General features: G+C 39.2%; 1 protein-coding gene across 1 annotated transcript in view; it reads left to right on the forward strand.

Annotated features, from left to right (window-relative positions):
- The first annotated feature begins 233 nt into the window (after window positions 1-233).
- Window positions 234-21,305, forward strand: part of Uggt2 (UDP-glucose glycoprotein glucosyltransferase 2) — an 83,144-nt gene continuing 62,072 nt past the window's right edge. Inside the window, exons 1-7 of the mRNA XM_048341172.1 lie at window positions 234-463; window positions 3,521-3,603; window positions 5,271-5,401; window positions 6,109-6,221; window positions 13,902-14,076; window positions 18,010-18,106; window positions 20,152-20,224. Coding sequence (XP_048197129.1) covers window positions 306-463; window positions 3,521-3,603; window positions 5,271-5,401; window positions 6,109-6,221; window positions 13,902-14,076; window positions 18,010-18,106; window positions 20,152-20,224 — 830 coding nt within the window. The 5' untranslated portion in view covers window positions 234-305. The remainder of the gene's footprint in view (window positions 464-3,520; window positions 3,604-5,270; window positions 5,402-6,108; window positions 6,222-13,901; window positions 14,077-18,009; window positions 18,107-20,151; window positions 20,225-21,305) is intronic.

A 21,305-nucleotide genomic window follows, 5' to 3' on the forward strand; every position in this document is an offset into this window, starting at 1 on the left:
CCCGCGGCGGGCCCTTCTGAGCATCACTAGTTCAGCACTGCGTGCCGGCACCGTGGAGCTAACACGGCGTCGTCCCGCGCGGTGTTCCCCGACGCCCCCCTAACCGCCCGCTACACCCCCCCCTCCCGCCTCCGCCGGCGCCAGCCGTCCGACACGCATGCGCAGACTCCCGCCGGCCCTTGGGTAACGGACCGGCACCCCCACCGGAAGTGGGCGGCGCGCGGGTGGAGCGGAGCGGCGGTCGCGTGGCGGCAGCGGGCTGTTGACGTGGGGGTCCTCCCGGCTCCCGCTGCCCACTCGGCGCCATGGTGCCCGCGAAGGCTACGAACGCGGTGTGGCTGCTCCTGGGCTCCGCGGCGCTTTGGTTCACGCTGCTTGGTACCACGACGACGTCTGCGTCCAAGGCGGTGACGGCCCACCTGGCCGCAAAGTGGCCGGAGACCCCGCTACTGCTGGAAGCCAGGTGCGTGCGGGCGGGCCGGAGCCGGGACCGGCCCAGGAAGGGGCATGGCTAGAGGGGTGGAGGGGGCGGGGCTGTCGGGGGTGGGGCTTGGGGCGGGGCGATAGGACTGGAATGGGAGGGGCGTGGAGAGAGAAGGGCGGGGCATAGAGGGGGTCAGAGAAGGACAGGGCTGTCTGGTGTGGGGCAGGAGCTCAGAGGAGGGGTGAGCGTTGGGGGGTGGGCAGGTGCTGGAGGGGCGCTGGCAGGGTCCCCCACCCCCGCACTCACTGCCCCCCCACTCCAGACACACCCTTCATGTCCCACACTACCACCTTGGGGCTCCTCTGCAGCGCCCACTTGCATCTCCTTACCCCCCTCCCTCCCCTCTCACTCCACCGAAGGCCGGGACGTTAAGCACGTCTGATGTGGGTCCCCCAAAACTTGGGTTGCATTTGGGTTGGGCTGCGGCCTTGGGCCACAAGTGTGGTCCAGACTCAGGCCCTGTCACGCCTACGAACCCAGGCTCTGCCCTAACCTAACCTGCCCCTCCCTATGCACGAGAAAGGGACGTGGCTTTAATAATAAGTTGTAACCATCTTCAAAACTATTCAGCCTCGATTTTATTAGCACATGTATAGGGATGTATACATACATGGATATATGCGTGCGTATGTGCATGTATCTGATACACGTGCATGTACATGTGTGCATAGACCACGTGTATGTGTGTATATATATGGAAAGGATAGGGAGTGAGGTGCATCATTTAATATCCTTTTTTTGTGTGTGTGTCGTCGGTCATGAGGCTTGAACTTGGGGCCCTGGTACTCTCCCTGAGCTCTTTTGCTCAAGGCTAGCACTGTACAACCTTTGCACTACAGTGCCACTTCCGGTTTTCTGGTGGTTAACTGGAGGTAAGAGTCTCACAGGGACTATCCCTCCCGGGCTGGCTTCGAACCGCGATCCTCCCTCAGATCCTGAGCTGCTAGGATCGCAGGCGTGAGCCACCAGTGACAGACTGTGAAGCACCTGCTACTGTGATTACCTCATCCTGTCTGATTCCAGGCTGTCTGTGAGGAAGGCTTTTTCTCAAATACTAATCCCCCCCCCCCATCCACCAATATTAAACAAACCTCATAGCTACCTAGTTATTTTTTCCCACTTAGTTATCCCAGTAAACAGATGAGACTTTTCTTTCTCTTAGGGAGCGTAAAGTTTCACACCATCTACTTTTTTTTCTTCTCTCATCAAAGCACCAGTGTGCGACCCTACCCCACATTACATTACATTTATATGATAATAGATAACTGGTTCTCGTTTTTAAATGTCCCTTTGCTCCATCCTCACTTTCACCTAGAGCTTGCCTGGATCTGATCACCCACTTAGTCCCAAAACAATCTAACAATTTCTGTTTTCACTTAACCTGTTGGCTATGACATCTGAATTTCTGCTTGTCTCAAGTCATGGAGTGTAATTACTGTAGGATGCTTCTTTAAAGGCCCTTTCTAATCTAGCTTGGTCTGAATTGAATTGTGGCCTCCCCTGGTGTTTGGGGAGAGGGGGAGATCTGGTCATCCTCCTGAATGTGTGACTAGAACCTTATTTGGATAAAGTAACTTTGAGGTCATAATTAAGGATATTGTGTCATTATGGGTGGTCACAAATCCATTGCCAATTTGAAAGAGAGATGGAGGGCTGGGGGTGCATCTCAGTGGTAGGGTGCACTCTTCGTGTTCTGAAGACTCTGGGTTCAATCCCCAGCACCTGCTGCTTGGAATTATGGCCAAGTATGATGAATGGCAGATAACTGTAATCTCAGAATTCTGGGAGTGGTCACAGGAGAATTGATAGTTGAAGAGTAGGTTATGTAGCCAAACTCTGTCTCAAAAAATAAATTGGAAATGCTCAAACCCCAAAAGTTTTGAGTGTGTCATGACTCCAGAGGTGGAAAATTCCACACCTACTTCATGTGACAGGTCACCATCAAAACACAGGTGCAGTAAAAATACTGTGTAAAATGGCCTTCAGGTAATTGAAGTCTAGACTTGGATTTCACCTCAACATATCTCATTCTATATACACAAACATTCCAAAATCTGGAAAATTCCAAAGTACTTACACATCAAGGCTACTCAACCTGTATACATGCATATCTGTGTCCATTTGGTCAAGCCAAGGAGTACTAAGTGTTGCCTCATAACCTAGTCTCAAACCTCACAGTCCTCCATGTCCATTCCCATAATTCTGGGATTTCTGTCCCAGCCTATCCTTTTCTGTCCTCTTCTATTTCCTCTTCTTTTTAAGACATTGAGATAGGCACCATTTATAATAATACTTGCTTCAGAATTGTTACTTTAAGTTGCCATTCTTGTCATGTTCATGTTTACTGTGTTCTTCTCCTTCCCCCACATTAGTGGCTGTCTCAGAAGAGTTCTTAACTATGCATGTGCCACAGATGTCCCCCATACTTTCTAATTATAGCAAACGTTACTTAAAATTTACCAAGCCTAGAGAGATCAGCACCGTCTCTTTGTAGTTCACTTGCTTAAGAAGTTTTTCACTTTGTTCTATACAGGGTTAAATAATCTTTCATTTATTTCATCATTTCTACATGGTTTCAAAGTGTTTGGCCATTTTTTTTCTTAGACTCTGGAAAAATGGGAGCTTATTTTTAGTGGCAAGGACCCTGGTGCTCTTTGTGCTAATTTCCCATTCTTTTTGTATTCAATTCTTGTTTCAAGATAAGACTGTCTCTGCCAATAAATAGTCAAATAAAAATAAAAATAATAGATGACTAGTATAGTATTTATAGTTTACTGTTGCTGTCCTGTCATACTCGGGTTTCTTAGTTTTTCTCTTCATCTTTCCCCGTTTTTGTGGCTCCCAGATTCAGAAGAATTTCTTGTTGGTAAAATGGTCAATTTGTTTTCTTTTTGTGTGTCTAGTAAATGGAAATCACTAATTTCATATTCATTTTTAGAAGATTTTTGTCATGAAGCAGTTTAGTCTTAAAAGTAATTTATCATATGTGAACCATTTTTCATTTCTATCTATTAATTGAGTACTTTTTTAAAATAGTGAATTTATGGCAGAAGAAAGTAATGAAAAATTTTGGCAGTTTTTGGAAACCGTACGAGAACTAGCAATTTACAAGCAAAAAGGTAGGTTATCTACAGATTTTAACTTATGATGTGTCTACTACTTATGTATACACATTAGTTATTTTCTGAGATTATAATTGTTAAGGCTTCATTGGGTTAGTCAATCTGAACATTAAATTTGAACAAATGTCTTCATGGAAACCATTCCAAGCACTTATTTCCAAAAATATATAAAACTTTAATGTTTTTAAGTAAACCCATATCATTAGCAATGTTACAGCCACTGTAAATCAAAGATTGTTGTGTTGTGCTTTTTAACATACCTTTCTTTGAAATGCTATTAATTTTAGTAATAGAATTATTTCTTGTTTAATAGAATTTATTTTTAGGGCAGTTTTACATTCACTGCCAAGGTAAGCAGAAAATATAGAAATGTCCCCTATCTGCGGTACTCTTACACATCAGTAACCGCTCCACTGTCATTGCCCCTCACCACAACGGCACAGTTTCTTCCTTTCTTCTGTTTTTTCCTTTACTATGGATGAACCTATAATGACAAGTCACTATTACTCAAAGTCCATAGCTTAAATCAAGATTCAATCTTTATCTCTTTCCTCTCTCTTTTTTCTTAGCATTACTGAGGTTTGAACCTGGGGCCTTAAATTTGCTAGGTCAGTGCTGTACACTTGAGCCACACCATAACCATCTTTTGCCTTAGTTGTGTTCTTCAGATAGGATCTTTTGGCTGTGCCTGGGGCCAGCCTTGGATTAGGGTCCCATGTCTATGACGTACGCCTAACAGAGCTCACACTTGTACATTCTCTAGGTTTGGGCAGGTACGTCTTGACATTCGTGCCAGCATAGTTTTGTTTTAAAACTCTTAATGAGACTTTTAATAATTGCCCTCAAAAAGTCAGATAACACATGTTTTCATCTCACTATAAGGTAGAATTAGTCATTTATACGGACAGACATAGATAGATATATTCATACATATATACATACATACGTACATACATACATACGTACATACATACATGCCTTAGCAACAATGAAGATGATGGCTGTACCTGGGGCAGTGTAGAGAGAAGGGGCACAGAAAGAAAACTCTTTCCTTTCCTGCTTATCCCCACTACATTAGTCCCACTGTGTGTTGGACTCCCATTCTCCTCTACCTTGCCCCCCTCAGGTGATCTCTCTAGCCTAAGGATAGAAGAGAAAGATTGAATTCTAGGTTCCAGGATCTTTGGACATGGACTAGAGGAGGAAAGCAACAAGCTGAGTTCACATTTTGTCTCTAGACACACTAATTACACCTAGCTCTCTTCACCAAGTCATAATAAAATTCAGATATGTACTTCAAAATTTGTAACAATCATATATGGTATTCTATTAATTCTTTTGCGGTTCTCAGTTTCCTCTTAAATTATAGTTTGAATTTGTAGTTTAGCATTTACTGTAACCCTGAAATGTTCAGGTATCTTCCAAAATAGATTTTAATTATCAAGCTTATTTCCACTTGACTTTGTATTAATTGCTTGGAAATCATTGCAAGATCGAAAGCAAAGTTAATAGGCTAGACATCTTGACTTCTTCGTTTGCTCTAACCTCCATAACCAAACTTAAAAATCAGACTATGGCACTGGTTAAGTTAGCTGTATAGTGAGGGATGGGCCAATGGGTTGGATATAAAATACTGACACACTTTGTTTTATTTCTTTGTATAGAATCAGATTATTCTTATTACAACCTAATTCTGAAGAAAGCTGGACAGTTTTTGGACAATTTACACATCAATCTCTTAAAATTTGCTTTCTCTATAAGAGCATATTCTCCAGCTATCCAGATGTTTCAACAGGTATGCCAAAATGCCCAAATTGTAATGAAAACGTATGCTATTAATATACTTAGAGCTATATAATGTGAGCATCTTTGGTTCAAAATGTTCTACACATTTATAGTACTTGGTTCTACGCCTATTGTTGATTATAATTGTTAGTAATTACAGCTGAATGTATAATTTTATTTGGGATGAGCAAAGTTGAGAACATATTAGCACTTAAATGACCTATAATAAAAGTTTGAGGGAGTAGAGCGCCAGTGACTTATATCTATAACCTTAGCTACTCAGGAAGCTGAAATCTGAGGCTCATGATTTGAAACCAACCTGGGCAAGAAAGTCTGTGAAACTCCTATCTCCAATTAACTACCAAAAAAAGATGGAAGTGGAGCTGTGGCTCAAGTGGTATAGCATTGGCCTTGAACAAAAGAAGCTCAGAGGAGCACCTAAGCCTTAATTTAAGTTCAAGCCCCAGGACTGGCACACACACACATACACAAAAGGTTTAATCAATTTTTTCCATTAAACTTGAGACATATATTCCCTAGAATAATGCTGTTTTTATTAAAATTTCTTAAATCCTACCTACAGACAGGTAATTTTTACTTTAATTTGACCAATAACTTAATTGTAGTTGATTCGGCATTCTGATCGAGGTTTGTCTGAATTTTTTAATCCTGTTGGTAATTATCAACTACAGCTAAATATCATCTGTGAAATCTTAGATTGCTGCTGCAGAGCCTCCCCCAGACGGATGTAACGCATTTGTGGTCATTCATAACAAGCACACCTGTAAAATCAATCAGATCAAAAAGCTGCTGAAAAAGGCTACTTCAAGGTAAAGCAGTAATTGCCAATAGTGAAAGATAACAGTTTGTAAGGAGAGAAGAAAATTTAAATAGCAGAGATCGTAATATTCTAAGACACTATATACAAAATGTTATATATTCAAAAACAATATATCTGAGAATATTTTGTCTTGATTGATTTTCTTACTTTAAAACATAAATTATATACCAGTATGATAAAATATGTGAGGTATATGTTTATGTAAACAAATTTTTTGAATAAGAAAAACTATGAATTTTGGGGGCTGAATCTTGTTTGAAAATAAACTCATTGTCCAGGTTCTAACAAAATTAGTAATAAAAACAAATACATGTATTACTTCAGACATCCACTCACTGTTTGTGTGGTAGCCGTCCGAGTTCTTATTTTGTGACTTCTTGTTGGCTTTAGGGAGTGGAGGGACATAATGCTTATGCTATGAGCTGTGGAAAGAAGAATTACGTCCTTTGACATTGACCTAGGTGTTTCATGTCTTCTGCCAGAATCCATGATACAAGATGAATTTATTAGTTTGTAAAGTTGAGCAAAATAAACTGACAGGCCACTAGCAGGGTCTCATGGATTAGAGAGAAAAAAAGTTAACCCTTAAATTTCATCATCACTGCCCTGCGTTCTCTGGGTGCTCTTGGGGATAATAGCAGTCTTCTGTTAACTGTATCATAACCCCTGATACGCTTTTCCTCTTGATGCCCAACTTGTACAGATTGAGTCACATCTGAATACATTACTGATATTGGTATTTTATGTCCTTGCCTGTGAATATGAAGTCCAGAGGGAGACTTTCAGAGACAACTACATGGACTTTCCACTCTGGCAGGTTAGCAGAAAAAGCAACGAAAATCCCCAACAAGAGAATAGACAATCCCAACTTTAGTTGTTGATTTCATTGCTGCTAGATCAAAGCTGTTTCCAAGTACAACAGCGCCATCTGCCTGACTCAGCTACCAAGAACAACAGTTCCTAAGCTCTTACTGAAACCCAGTGCCTGACCCAGCAGTCTTAGGACTTTGCCATCTGACATTTACATTTTGGCATAGGTCAATTAAGATTCACTGACTGCAAGGCTGATAGCATCCATAAAGCAATCCTAACCAATAGAAACAGATATATTCCAGACCACAGCTTTTATGGACCTAAGATGATCTCAAGTATACAGGAAAAAAATCAGTAACTCCTTTGGGGGGAAAAATGCCCTATTTCACTTCCCCTGGTAAAGTTTCTGGCTTCCTACAGTCCTCAATTCACAGTGGTTTTCCTAAATTCATAGGCCAAGTTTAGTGATAAATTTGGGTAAGTTAAAAGCTGGTAATGTCTTTGGGCTATTGTTTATACCTTTCAGCGAGGTACCACCATATGAAAAAAAAAAACTGCATTTGTTGTGCATAATTCAAGGCAGTATTCTTCTCCCTAACCAGTCCTTGACCCTTTGGTGAAGCCAGGTACATTAGACTGACTCTGGCTATTGCCAGTGACCTACTTGTTCTAGGCCACCACGTGGTTGGCAGATAAAGGCACCACTCCTTGGGGCTATACACAATGAAGATAAATTGCACCTCCCAGTCCAACAGCTTCACTACTCCTGTAGATGCACTCAGCTGGACTCGCTTTCTGGCAAGCCTGAATGTAGGCCAGCTGCTTATCAAGACTGCAGCCCCTGGACCAGTGCTGTTATTGCCTGAATCCACCATCATAGATAGGCACAACAAGAAAGGACTATGTGCTTCTACTGTGAAAGCTAAACCACAGCAGATATGAATTGTGACTTATGCCAAGATGTTCTTCTATGGGGAAGAAGACCAGATTGTATAGGGCGCTGCCCATTCCTGGCAAATTGATGGTGCCATTGGTGCCTCAAGCCACTGCCTTAAGCCTGGTAGGGGAGCCCTGCTCATACCACCGTGGCCCATGTGTATGCCTTCCCCTATCATGTATAGTCTGGCAGTTAAGTACCTGATCTTCCCTCACCAGTAGTAAAATGGTTCAGTGACCAGTCCACAGAGCGTGCCTTTCACAACAGCATCAGATGTTGTGGCACTGGAATTTCCTCTTTAAAGATAAATTGAAGATCTGACATTATCTTTTATTTCTCTGTAATTCACGCACTTTATTTAATAGCGTAGTTTGATCTCCAGATTAGACCGTCCTGAGATCTCATCTCTTTACCACCTTCTATGAAATGACCAGGATGAAAGAGACGGGAGATTGTTGGGCTCTCTTTGAAAATTCAGGAGTCTGTGTGGATTGCTCAGCATTGTTATTCTTTCCTTTCCTCCACAGAAGCCTCAGGTTAGCCTGGTCACTATATTAATATAGCACTCATTGGTCACCCAGTCAAAAAGGGACTTGAGAAACTCGAACATCAATTCAATAAATAATCCCATTAACAAATGGGCAAATGAGTTGAACATTTTTCACAAAAGATGTACAAATAGCCAAGAATTACATGAAGAAATGTCCAACATTTTTAACCATAAAGAATACAAATCAGGGGGCTGGGAATGTGGCCTAGTGGTAGAGTGCTTGCCTAGCATGCATGAAGCCCTGGGTTGGAGTCTCAGCACCACATATACAGAAAAAAAGTGGAAGTGGTGCTGTGTCTCAAGTAGAGTGCTAGCCTTGAGCACAAAAAGAAGCCAGGAACAGTGCTCAGGCCGTGAACTCAAGCCCCAGGACTGGCAAAAAAAAAAAAAATGCAAATCACTGCCAGGCGCTGGTGGCTCATACCTATAATCCTAGCTACTCAGGAGGCTGAGATCTGAGGCTCCCACTTTGAAGCCAGCCCGGGCAGGAAAGGTCATGAGACTCTTGTCTCCAATAAACTACTCAGAAAAAGCTGGAAGTGGCTCTGTGGCTCAAATGGTAGAACACTAGCCTTGCTCACAAAAAGGCTCAGAGAGGGCTGGGGATATGGCCTAGTGGCAAGAGAGCTTGCCTCGTATACATGAGGCCCTGGGTTCAATTCCCCAGCACCACATATACAGAAAATGGCCAGAAGTGGCGCTGTGGCTCAAGTGGCAGAGTGCTATCCTTGAGCAAAAGGAAGCCAGGGACAGTGCTCAGGCCCTGAGTTCAAGGCCCAGGACTGGCCAAAAAAAAAAAGGCTCAGAGACAGTATCCAGGACCGGCAAAAAAAGAAAAAAAAAAAAAAGGAAAACACTTATGTTAATGTACACCCAAGGACATACTCCTAATATATTGTATTTTGTTTGTGTGTTTGGTTTTTATGCCAGTAATGGGACTTGAACTCAAGAGCTAGGTGCTGTCCCTGAGCCACTGGTGTCCTGCTTCCAATCTGTTGTTTTAACCTATATGAATTCTCAAGTACTAAATTCTTCAGTTGATAATATACTATATACAGCCAAAAGATAATTCTTTGAATGTGCTCATAATTGATACATGTTTCCAAAAGGGAATTTGTACTTCTTCATTTATGCACAAATGGTAAAAAATGGAAGAATACAATAAAATGAACCATAAAGAATAATAAAATAAACCTATTGTGATCTGGACTTGTAGAACTCTTGAGAGAGACAACCATTGCTATAAGAGTCTTACATATTTTTGAAATAGAGTTTGTACATATAATTACATAAATTAGGTATATACCATTACTTTTACCATTAGTATTGGTACCTTGTATGTTTTTTATATTTTCCTTCTTACATTGTTCTTTTGATATTTTAGCTATGGAGGTTTGCAAAGGCAAGAGAAACATGAGCTCAAAATACATGTATATTAATACTGCTAGTGATAAATTGTCAGTCGTTTTGATAAGTTCATAGGATTTTCCAGAAGGCAGCTGGAGTTCATTCTCTAATGCAGATAAATACACCCAAGAAAGATAAAAATGGCTCTTCCTGGTCACATAGCTAGTAAGTTAATTAAGTTGGAATTTGAATCCAATTTTGCCTGATTCCAAATCTCACAATCTTTTTACCAGAATTCTATTTGAGTGTTACTCCTACCTTCTTTTTCTTTACTTAGTATTTGTTAAACAAATTGACTAAATATAGAGACTAAATTCATTAAACAAAATTCCCAGTATCTTTTTTATGTATTTTATTTTATTTTATTTTTTCAAATTTTTAATATCAAACTGATGTACAGAGAGGTTACAGTTTCATACGTTAGGCATTGGATACATTTCTTGTACTGTTTGTTACCTTGTCCCTCATACCCCCCTCCCTCCTCCCCCTTTCCCTTCCCCCCCCCCCCAGAGGTGTTCAGTTCACTTACACCAAATAGTTTTACAAGTATTGCTTTTGTAGTTGTTTGTCTTTTTTTACCCTGTGTCTCTCAAACTTGGTATTCCCTTTCAATTTCCTACTTCCAATTCCAGTATACATGGTTTCCAATATACTCAGATAAGATTACAGAGATAGTGTAGGTACAACCACAGGAAAGTGATACAAGAACATCATCAATAATAGAAGCTACGGATACACATAGGACGTTGAAAGTAGTTACAACTGTGATATAACAATTGTTTCCATAACATGGAGTTCATTTCACTTAGCATCATCTTATGTGTTCATAAGGGTATAGCTATTGGGCCTTGTGATGCTCTGCTATGACTTGCCTAAACCTGTACTAATTATTCCCAATAAGGGAGACCATAGAGTCCATGTTTCTTTGGGTCTGGCTCACTTCACATAGTATAATTTTTTCCAAGTCCTTCCATTTCCTTACAAATGGGACAATGTCATTCTTTCTGATAGAGGTATAAAATTCCATTGTGTATATGTACCACATTTTCCTGATCCATTCGTCTGCTGAGGGGCATCTGGGTTGGCTCCAGATTCTCGCTATGACAAATTGTGCTGCGATGAACATTGTTGTGCTGGTGGCATTACTGTGATTTTGTTTGTGGTCTTTTGGATAGATACCCAAAAGTGGGGCTGCTGGGTCATAGGGGAGTTCTATATTTAGTAATCTCCATACTGCTTGCCAGAGTGGCTGAACCAGTTTACATTCCCACCAACAATGAAGTAGGGTTCCCTTTGGGCCACATCCCCTCCAACAATTGTTATTGTTAGTTTTCTTGATATATGACATTCTTACTGGGGTGAGATGGAATCTCAATGTTGTTTTGATTTGCATTTCTTTTATGGCCAGTGATGTAGAGCATTTTTTCATATGTCTCTTGGCCATTCTCATTTCCTCATCAGAGAAGTCTCTTTGTAAGTCTTTAGCGCACTTGATGAGGGGGCTATTGGTTCTTTGCAGTTTTGTTTTGGAAAAAGGTAATTTTTTTAGTTCTGCATATATTTTAGAGATGAGGCCTTTGTCTGTTGAATGTCCGGTAAAGATCTTCTCCCAGTATGTGGGCTTTCTGTTTATCTTGCGAGCTATGTCCTTTGCCGTGCAGAAGCTCTGCAGTTTGATGCAGTCCCATTTGTCCAACCTTTCTTTGATTTGTAGCCTTTCTGGGTCTTTGTTAAGGAAGTTCCGTCCTGCGCCAAGGAGCCCAAGTGTTTCTCCTACTCCTTCCTTCAGTGTTTTCAGGATGTCTGTTTTGATTTCAAGGTCTTTAATCCATTTGGAATTGATTTTGGTGCAGGGTGATATATAAGGATCTAGTTTTAGTTTGTTGCATGTGTTGAGCCAGTTTTGCCAGCACCACTTGTTAAAGAGGCTATCTTTCTTCCATACTATTGTTTTAGCTCCTTTATCAAAGATTAAGTAGGCGTAGTTCTGTGAGTTCATTTCTGGGTCTTCAATTCTGTTCCATTGGTCTTCAGGCCTGTTCTGGTGCCAGTACCAAGCTGTTTTTATTACTATAGCTTTATAATACAGCTTGAAGTTGGGTATTGTAATTCCTCCAGCACTGTTCTTTCTGCTTAGGAGTGTTTTTGCTATTCTAGGTCTTTTATTGTTCCATATGAATTTCTGGATTGCTTCCTCTATTTCATTAAAGAATGGTGTTGGGATATTAATGGGTATTGCATTGAATTTGTAGATAGCCTTTGGCAATATTGCTATTTTGATTATATTAATCCTCCCAATCCAGGAGCATGGGAGGTTTTTCTATTTCCTTAGTTCTGACTTAATTTTGTTTTTCAAGCTTTTAAAGTTCTCATCAAAGAGGTCTTTCACTTCTTTGGTTAAGGTTATTCCTAGGTATTTTATGTTTTGGGGGGCTATTGCAAAAGGAGTTGCTTTCCTAATTTCAGCCTCAGTCTTCGGGTCATTAGCATAGAGAAAGGCCGTTGATTTTTGAAGGTTTATTTTATATCCTGCAACTTTGCCAAAGTTTTGGATCAGCTCTAGTAGCTTGGGGGTAGAGTCTATGGGATTCTTTAGGTATAGGATCATGTCATCTGCGAAGAGAGAAAGTTTAACTTCATCTTTTCCTGTTTGGATCACCTTTATATTTTCTTCTTGCCTAATTGCTCTGGCTAGGAATTCTAGTACTATGTTGAAGAGCAGGGGAGAGAGTGGACATCCCTGCCTTGTTCCTGATTTTAAAGGGAATGGCTTTAGTTTTTCACCATTTAGAGTTATGCTTGCTGTTGGTTTGTCATAAACTGCCTTGATTATATTCAGGAATGTTCCCTGGAATCCCAGTTTTTCCAGGGCTTTTAGCATAAATGGGTACTGGTCCCAGTATCTTTGTTATTCTTAATTTCATCTCTTGGTTTGCTTCCTATACAAGTAAATTGCTACAAGAGGGATGAGTTGAAATTCTGGATTTTTGTTTTTTGTTGTTTGTTTGGTTGGTTGGTTTTCAACCTGTCATAGGGCTTGAACTCTGGGCCTGGGCGCTGCCCCTGAACTCTTCAGCTCAAGGCTAGCACTCAACCACTTGAGCCATAGTGCCACTTCAGTTTTCTGGTTGTTAATTGGAGATAAGAGTATCATGGACTTTTGTGCCCAAGCTGGCTTTGAACCACAGGTCCTCAGATCTCAGCCTCCTGAGTAGCTGGGATTACAGGCATCAGCCACCAGTGCCCGGTGGCTGTTTGTTCTTGTCTTGTTCTTGTCTCTGAGCCTCAGAAACTTAGAAGTTTGATAGTACTTAATATTTTAAAATTAAATTTGCTAAGAAGTATAAATCTAGTATCTTGGACTAACCTTAAGGATTTTATTAATAATTGTTGAGTATTAGGTACTGATCTTTGTGTAAGGTAATGCCTTTGCATTGTCTTTTTAATATCTGGAAATATGAGCTATAATGAGAAATTCTATCATTCTAATTAAATAAAGCATTTTATTTCCTTGAAAATTACACTGCCATTATACTATTGTTTAAAGATTATGAAACTTATTGGCAAATAAAGTGTTTAATATTTACTTTTGGATTTACCAAGTTTCTATCATATTAGAGACAATCACAGAAATTTTGAGTTCTTTTTCTGTGATTACATACATCATAAATTTTTTATTTTGTGGTTCTAGGGATTAAACATAGAACCTCACACCCGCTAAGAAAGTGCTCTATAACTCAAGCTATGCTCTTTTTTTTGCTAATTTTATATTTTGAGGTAGGGTCTCACGTTTTCTAGGCTGGCCTCAAAATCACAATTAGGGTGGGTGGAATTATTTGCCTGACCACCATACCAGCCTATATCTATTTAAATAAGGAGAGATTAGAAGGTATCATGACATATGTCTATATGCTTTGGAACTTGAAACCTTTCAAAAAGTTTGTGCTTTGTTTTCATTTTAGGCCCAGGCCTTATCTTTTTAAAGGAGACCATATATTTCCTACAAACAAAGAGAACTTACCAGTGATTGTTCTCTATGCAGAAATGGGTACAAGAATGTTTTCAGAATTTCACAGAGTATTATCTCAAGAAGCTCAAAATGGTAAAATTATGTATGTTCTTCGCCATTATATTCAGGTACATGTTTGGGTTTTTTGTTTTGTTTTGTTTTGTCAGTCATGGGGCTTGAACTCTGGGCCTGGGTGCTATCTCTGAGCTCTTCAGCTCAAGGCTAGCACTCTACCACTTGAGCCACAGTGCCACTTCCGGTTTTCTGGTAGTTAATTGGAGGTAAGAGTTTCACAGACTTTCCTGCCCAGGCTGGCTTTGAATTGTGACCCCCAGATCTCAGCCTCCTGAAGTAGCTAGGATGACAGGCGTGAGCCACCAGCATCCAGCTACATGTTTGATGTATATCATTTTCACTAAGGAAAATAACTTTGGAAGTAGTGCTGTGGCTCAAAGTGGAAGAACACTTGCCTTGAGCAAAAGAACTCAGGGACAGCACCCTGAATTCTAGTCCCATGACTTGACCAAAAAAAAAAAATTAACTTTATGATAACTTCTTTACTAGAATTGCGTAAGTTAAGATTTTTTTTAATTTAATACATCAAATATGTGAGTTTTATATAGAAAGATGTGTTGGTATGTATCTGTTCTGGATTATCATGGTTACAATCCTCTCTCTTATGTATCTGCCACAATTTAAAATGTATAAAAAATATACTTGATGACATGTACAGTATTTGCTGCAACTTATATAGCAATTTTAATAAAAAATAGCACAGTGAAGGAGTCTTACTTAATATTATATATTTAGATCACATTGCTATGCTTAAGATTCCAAGAGAGTAGAAGTTAGAATACCTCTTAAGCACTCAGACCAAGAACTCATACAATGATACTCCTGCCACATTTAATTAGCCATAAAGTCAAGTAGCATCACACAAACAGAGAAAGACTTGATTTTTTTGTGTGTGTGACAAATGGCAATGTCACATCACAAAGGAATATGGACACATGAAGGAGTTATTCGTTTGTGGTCATTATTATAATGATTTTCCACAAATGCCTACAATTCAGTCAGTGCTTTACTAGTGTGGGGAGATGAACAGTGCCTCTCGATAGTTTGATCATTTGTGAAGCAGGCTCACTTCACACTGTCAGCAGTCTAGACGAGGACTGTAAACATCTCACCAATACTGTGCTGTATCACCCCGTCTGCACAAGCCAGACGAGACGTGGCAACTGGAGTGAAGCACCTTCATTACTCACACATAGAGAGCCGAGGACAATTGAAGCCATTCCCTCGGTGCTCAATAATTAATGCATCCCCAAAGCACTGTTAGGACTCAAGATTCACGTTATCCTCCCACACCTGTCTGGCAGCTAGGTGCACTGCAGCTGGGAGACTCTGAAAGGGAGATGTACTCTGGGCTTAATACCAGCAGGCAGCTGGACGGGCTGGGCTACTGTGCCGTGGGAGTCCTATTCTAGGAGAGAATGAACAGAGCCTGGGCTGCTCCAGCCAGTCCTTCCTTACCCCACCATCTGCATCCCCAGCACATTCTGCCATAACACTGAGGACTACAAGTGAGACAGGGAGGGAGCGATGGGTCACCAGGTCCATCAAGGGATTAGTCCACCATATTAAGTATTTAACGCATATAGTCCTCACAGTTCTCAATTTTAATCACTTCCTGGACAATTTTGGTTACAGTCGTGCAATTTCCTAAAACTGAGGAAACATTAGTAAATATTTGTGAGTGGTTCAACAAAGTAGAATGTAGATATTTGCATGGAGAAAGTATGGGTATATTGTGTGTTTTATCTATTCATATTTACATATTTAAGTCACTAATTTTGTAGAGTCTATGACTCTGCAGGTAATGTTCACCAGGCAGTGAGGACGTAGAAGCATTCTTTGTTCTCAAAGAATTTCTATTTTAGTTTCAGGGAAGTATAAAATGCATCATACTGTATGATAATGGAAGTGTTTCAATAAAAATATACTAGGAAAAAAAGAGTATCAGGGGTTAGAGTATGCACAGAAAACTTTTTATATAGGCTGATTCTCTTCCACCAGTAACTCGGTGGCTAGTCCGGGTTTACCAGGATAGATATGTTCCCATCAACAACCATTGTCAGAAAGTAAAATAGGAATGAGAATAGGACATAAAAAGTTACATGTTTATTTTATTTTTATTTCCCCTAGATAATTCTAAATGACTCCTAGAGAGTATGGCAATCTTTCAAGAATCTTTCTTAAGTTCTTCTTTAGAGAATGTGTAACCATTAATACACTTCTTTGAAATCATATTGTTCCAACTATCAAACTACTGATAGCATTAAATATAGCCTTTTATTTAATGAAAAACATCTTGTATAGCCCCTATGGCTATCATATAAATCTAGTTAACATTTTTTCTAGTAGACCTATTTATGCTACCTTGTGAACAGATGCCTTTTGGAGGAACAAGAAGTAGGGAAAAGGAAGATTTTTCTTAACAGTTTTGATCTGAATATTTTGGTTTACAGATTGACTTATTAAACTATAACTCAAATTTTACCTGAATACATCTCAAATTTGGAAAGTAAATATAAATTTAATAAATATTTCCTTTTATTATTGAGGAGCTAGTTTCTTTCCAAAGCTGATACTAGAAATTGGTTGTGTGGTATTGCATTTTTTCTATCAACTATGACAAGACATGTAGCTTGAGAGCTTCAACTTGCTAAGCCACTGGCCGATTGTCTTTTGAATGAATATTCACAATGTATTTTAAATTGAAACTCAACTTTTCAACTATAATTATAAATAATGTGGTTTCTACATACTATGTTTCATTGTAACATATGCCTGAGATAATAGCAAATTCAGTTTTCGTGTGAGTAGCAGTGTTAAATACTGTCTGCAAATCTGAACTTAATTCCTGCATTTTCTTATTTGGAAATAGAATATGAATGGTCACTCTGGTCATATACTTTTTTTTAAGACCTGAGCAGTGAGAGTTTAGTGAGGAAAGAAGACCATAAGAAGCATAATCATTAATCCCCAATCTGTAGCCCTCTCTGCCTTGCCCTGTGTACTTAGGGTTGCAACCTGTCTTTATATAAACCTGTGTTAAGCAAAGACACAGCAACTTCCAAGAATTTGCTGGGTACTAGATTAAACTGGTTTCCTAACCCCTGAAATAATATGTCAAGTGATAATAGTTGTAGCACTACTGATAAGAATTTCAGTCTCAAAGCTGGTAAGAATTTTAGACAATTTTTAAACATGGTTTATATCGCTCAAGTTGTTTCCTTTTGAATAAAATTTGGTAACTTTTCTTGTTTGATAAAATAATCTTGAGGCACATTTTGTATTTGCACTTGATAGAAAAAGGGATATTAGATACTAAAATTCTAATCATACATACTTCAGGTAATTCAGTTTTATTTAGTAACTACACATTGTAAGAACAGATATTAATTTGTGGCATTTGATATATTTTAATCATTGAGAAATATGAAGAAAGATTTAAGTCAATTTTTTTCTTTCTACCCTTGCTTTTCATTGTTTGCAGCTTTTCAGCATTCATACATCTATAAACTTAGCGAATGAATATAATTTACTGATAAACCAAGTCTTGTGGAAACTCCCTAAAGGAGTACAGTTTTATTGAAATGACTGAGTAGGTCTTCTGCTAACTCATAATAGATATGGGAAAGTTGTCATAGTATAAGAGGAAAAGATTAAATTTTTTTTCATTGTACAAAAATTAAAGCTCTAGACCCTGGCAAAGTTTTTAGGTGTTAAATCAGGGCCATCAATAAAATCCTGATTCCTTGATAGACTATGTAGACAGCATAAGTGTTGACCAAATAATTCACAGTAGAAAAAATCTGTATTAGGCTGGGGAATGTAGCTCAGTGGTATATAGTGCTTGCTTCGCATGTGCAAGACCCTGAGATCATCACACAAAGGGAAAAAGAAAGGAAGAGAAAGAAATTCAATATTGTATTGAATTTAAAACAATATACTTGACTAAGAGTTTCTTCTATTTATAAAATAAATGTGTTTAACAGAAACCAAGCTCTCGGAAAATGTATTTATCTGGCTATGGTGTGGAACTAGCGATTAAGAGTACAGAATACAAAGCATTAGATGATATCCAAGTTAAAAGTAAGTTGGAGTTTTTTTGTCTCTACTTAAGTAGAATGAAAAATTGGAACCATAACATATTTTGTTCTAAAGTGTATTTGATAAATGTGATTATTCATGTGTTCATTTGAAGCTGGAGATTAGATGGAAGCGTTCCTGCATACCTTAAAACTCAATTTGAAGCTGAAAGAATCTTTGTAATGGTACTCTATTCTTTAGAAGTATAAAAAAAGTGCACAGTCATTTTTGACACAAGGCAGGTGATGAATGATAGCATAGATGTGTGCACATGCGTGCACGCACACACACACACACACACACGAGTTGTTTTTTACACTGAGGCAATAGATGAAGATGTTACATCAGTAGATGACTGGGCCAGGAACTGAGCTATCCCGTGTTCTCCAAGTCATCCTGAGTTCCTTAAGGGGATCAATATTTCCATCACCCTGAAGGTCAGTGATAACGTATGAATTTATGAAGCTTTGCCTAATGTTTTATTTATAATAAAGTTAGAATATTTTTGAAGCAGGATAGCCATGGCCATTTTTTAAAGAATTTTATTGGTTAGATGAAGTAGATTTCTCACATTTGTGATCTGGCGGCCAATAGCTGCTATGCTTGTTCTAAGTAGAGGTGTGCTTGAACTAAATAGACATGTATCAGTCAGTACCTCTGGGGTGTTTGCCTGTATTCCTGTTCTATTAGAGATGAGTTTCCCCTTTTCATATCCTATATTTCTCTCATATATTTTTCTCCCTTCTGTTAGAAAAGGGGTTTGCACTTTATTAGTCTGTTTGTCTCCACTTTTTCACGTGGCATGGTGTCTCTTTTCCTGGTGTCCATCCCATCAGACATCAGAGTAGTCAATCAGTGAATATTTCTCAAGTGAATGAACAGGAGGGAAAGGAAGACCAGGTCAAAGGTCCAGGGTTTTTACTTGTAGTCTTCAGGAGAAGACAAAAGAGCATGCATGCTTACTGAACGCTAATGCACCCTTCACGTAGCCCACCCACCATACTGTATAAGTGCTTGGAAAGATAAGGAAAGTAGTGATAAAATATTAGATCCTTATTTTTCGAGACTATGCAAGAACTCCTATTTATAAAAAAAAAAAAAAAAAGGGTATAGATCCCTCACCACATTTAAAAACCCAGCCCAGCTGGGCACTGGTGGCTCACATCTGTAATCCTAGCTACTCAGGAGGCTGAGATCTGAGGATCATGGTTCAAAGCCAGCCTGGGCAGGAAAGTCTATGAGATTCTTATCTACAGTTAACCACTAGAAAACCAGCAGTGGTGCTGTGGCTCAACGTTGTAGAGCTTTGAGCAAAACAGCTCAGGAAGAGCACCCAGGATCTGAGTTCAAGCTCATAGCCACACACACACACACACACACACACACACACACACACACACACAGCTAAGCCCAGCACCCAGGCTCTGAGTTCAAGCCTCATAGATACACACACACACACACACACACACACACACACACACACACACACACACACACACACACACACACACAGAGCTAAGCCCAGCACTGTTGCAGACTCTTTGGTCTGTCTGTAAGAGAGAAATGAGTATTGAAAAAAAAAACTATAATAATTTATTTTTATTAAGGTTGGTAAATATTTGTTAATCTAAGCTCCCTTAGAAAGGGAAGAGAGCTGGGCGCTGTGGTCACACCTGTAATCGTAGCTACTCAGGAGGCTGAGCTGAGGATCGTGGCTTGAAGTCCACCCCAGCAGCAAAGTCTGTGAGACTCTTATCTCCAATTAACCACCTAAAACCTGTAAGTGGAGCTGGGGCTCAAAGTGGTAGAGTGCTGTCCTTGAACACAAAAGCTCAGAGAAGTGCGTAGGTTCTTAGTTCAAACCCCGCAACTGACCAAAAAAAAGGGGGTGTGGGGAGACAAGTCTTGTACAGACATATATTCAGCATGTCCATGAAAGAAAAACAATGCAAAATAGGATTTTGTTTAATAATGAATTCAAATTTTTATTAGATATTCTTTTTCCAGTCTAAAAATGTTTTTACTTTGTTTTTATTTCCAAAATGTAGCTGTGCCTAATACTACTGCAGAAGATGAGACTGAAGCAAATGAAGTTCAAGGATTTATCTTTGGGAGATTAAAGTAAGTCTGAATTGAACTGTAATTGCTATTATTATACTCTTGTTCTTAAGTGATTTAAGTTGGTATTATGTGTGTTGTACATAGTAGTAGCATGTTCTCGTGTAGATACAGATATGCCATGTTATACATATTTTTATTATAAATGAAACCGTTTATGTCAGTAGAATACGCGAAAAAAAACGCACACAAATTTAAAGTAATTGATTACTTTTAATTCGTAGTAACGAAAAATCACCAGTGGGGGCTGGGAATATGGCCTAGTGGCAAGAGTGCTTGCCTCCTACACATGAAGCTCTGGGTTCGATTCCCCAGAACCACATATATGGAAAACAGCCAGAAGGGGCGCTGTGGCTCATGTGGCAGAGTGATAGCCTTGAGCGGGAAGAAGCCAGGGACAGGGCTCAGGCCCTGAGTCCAAGGCCCAGGACTGGCCAAAAAAAAAAAAAAAAAAAAATCACTAGTGATTGGACAACAGAGATAATGATTATGTTTATTTTGTTTGTTTGTTTTTCCTGGTACTGGGCGTGACGTCGTACCTTTTATTCTCCTTGGCCTTTGGTTCACCGTGATGCAGTGACACTTGAGACACCTTTTTGCTGGCTAATTGGAGATAAGAGTCACTCACGTTTGTCTGCCTAGACTGCCTTTGAGCCTCAGTTTCAGATCTCAGACTCCTGATTAACCAGAATTACAATAGTTTCTTAATGCCAAAAAGAAAGTCTTGCCCAAGTTAAATGTTTTTGAAGAAATGTACCTGACTTATGTAACTGTAACTCCTCTGTATATCACCTTTACAATAACAAAATATATATATTTTTAAAAAGAAAGGAAAGACAACTTTTTAAAAGATCATTTGTAAAGTTAGTATTATAATAATGGTAGGCAATATTTACTATTTTGAAATTGATATTTTTATTGTTTTATAGTAAATTTAGTGATTCATGAAAAATACATTTAAATTTTTTTATTTTTAAAGATAGTTCCAATACTTTTGAATTTTATAAAATATGAGATAAAAACTTAACCATTTATATGAAAATTTTGACTTACTATGCTTAGAAAAATATGATTTATAAGGAAT

Source organism: Perognathus longimembris, chromosome 3 (assembly GCF_023159225.1).
Source record: "Perognathus longimembris pacificus isolate PPM17 chromosome 3, ASM2315922v1, whole genome shotgun sequence".
NCBI lineage: Eukaryota > Metazoa > Chordata > Mammalia > Rodentia > Heteromyidae > Perognathus > Perognathus longimembris.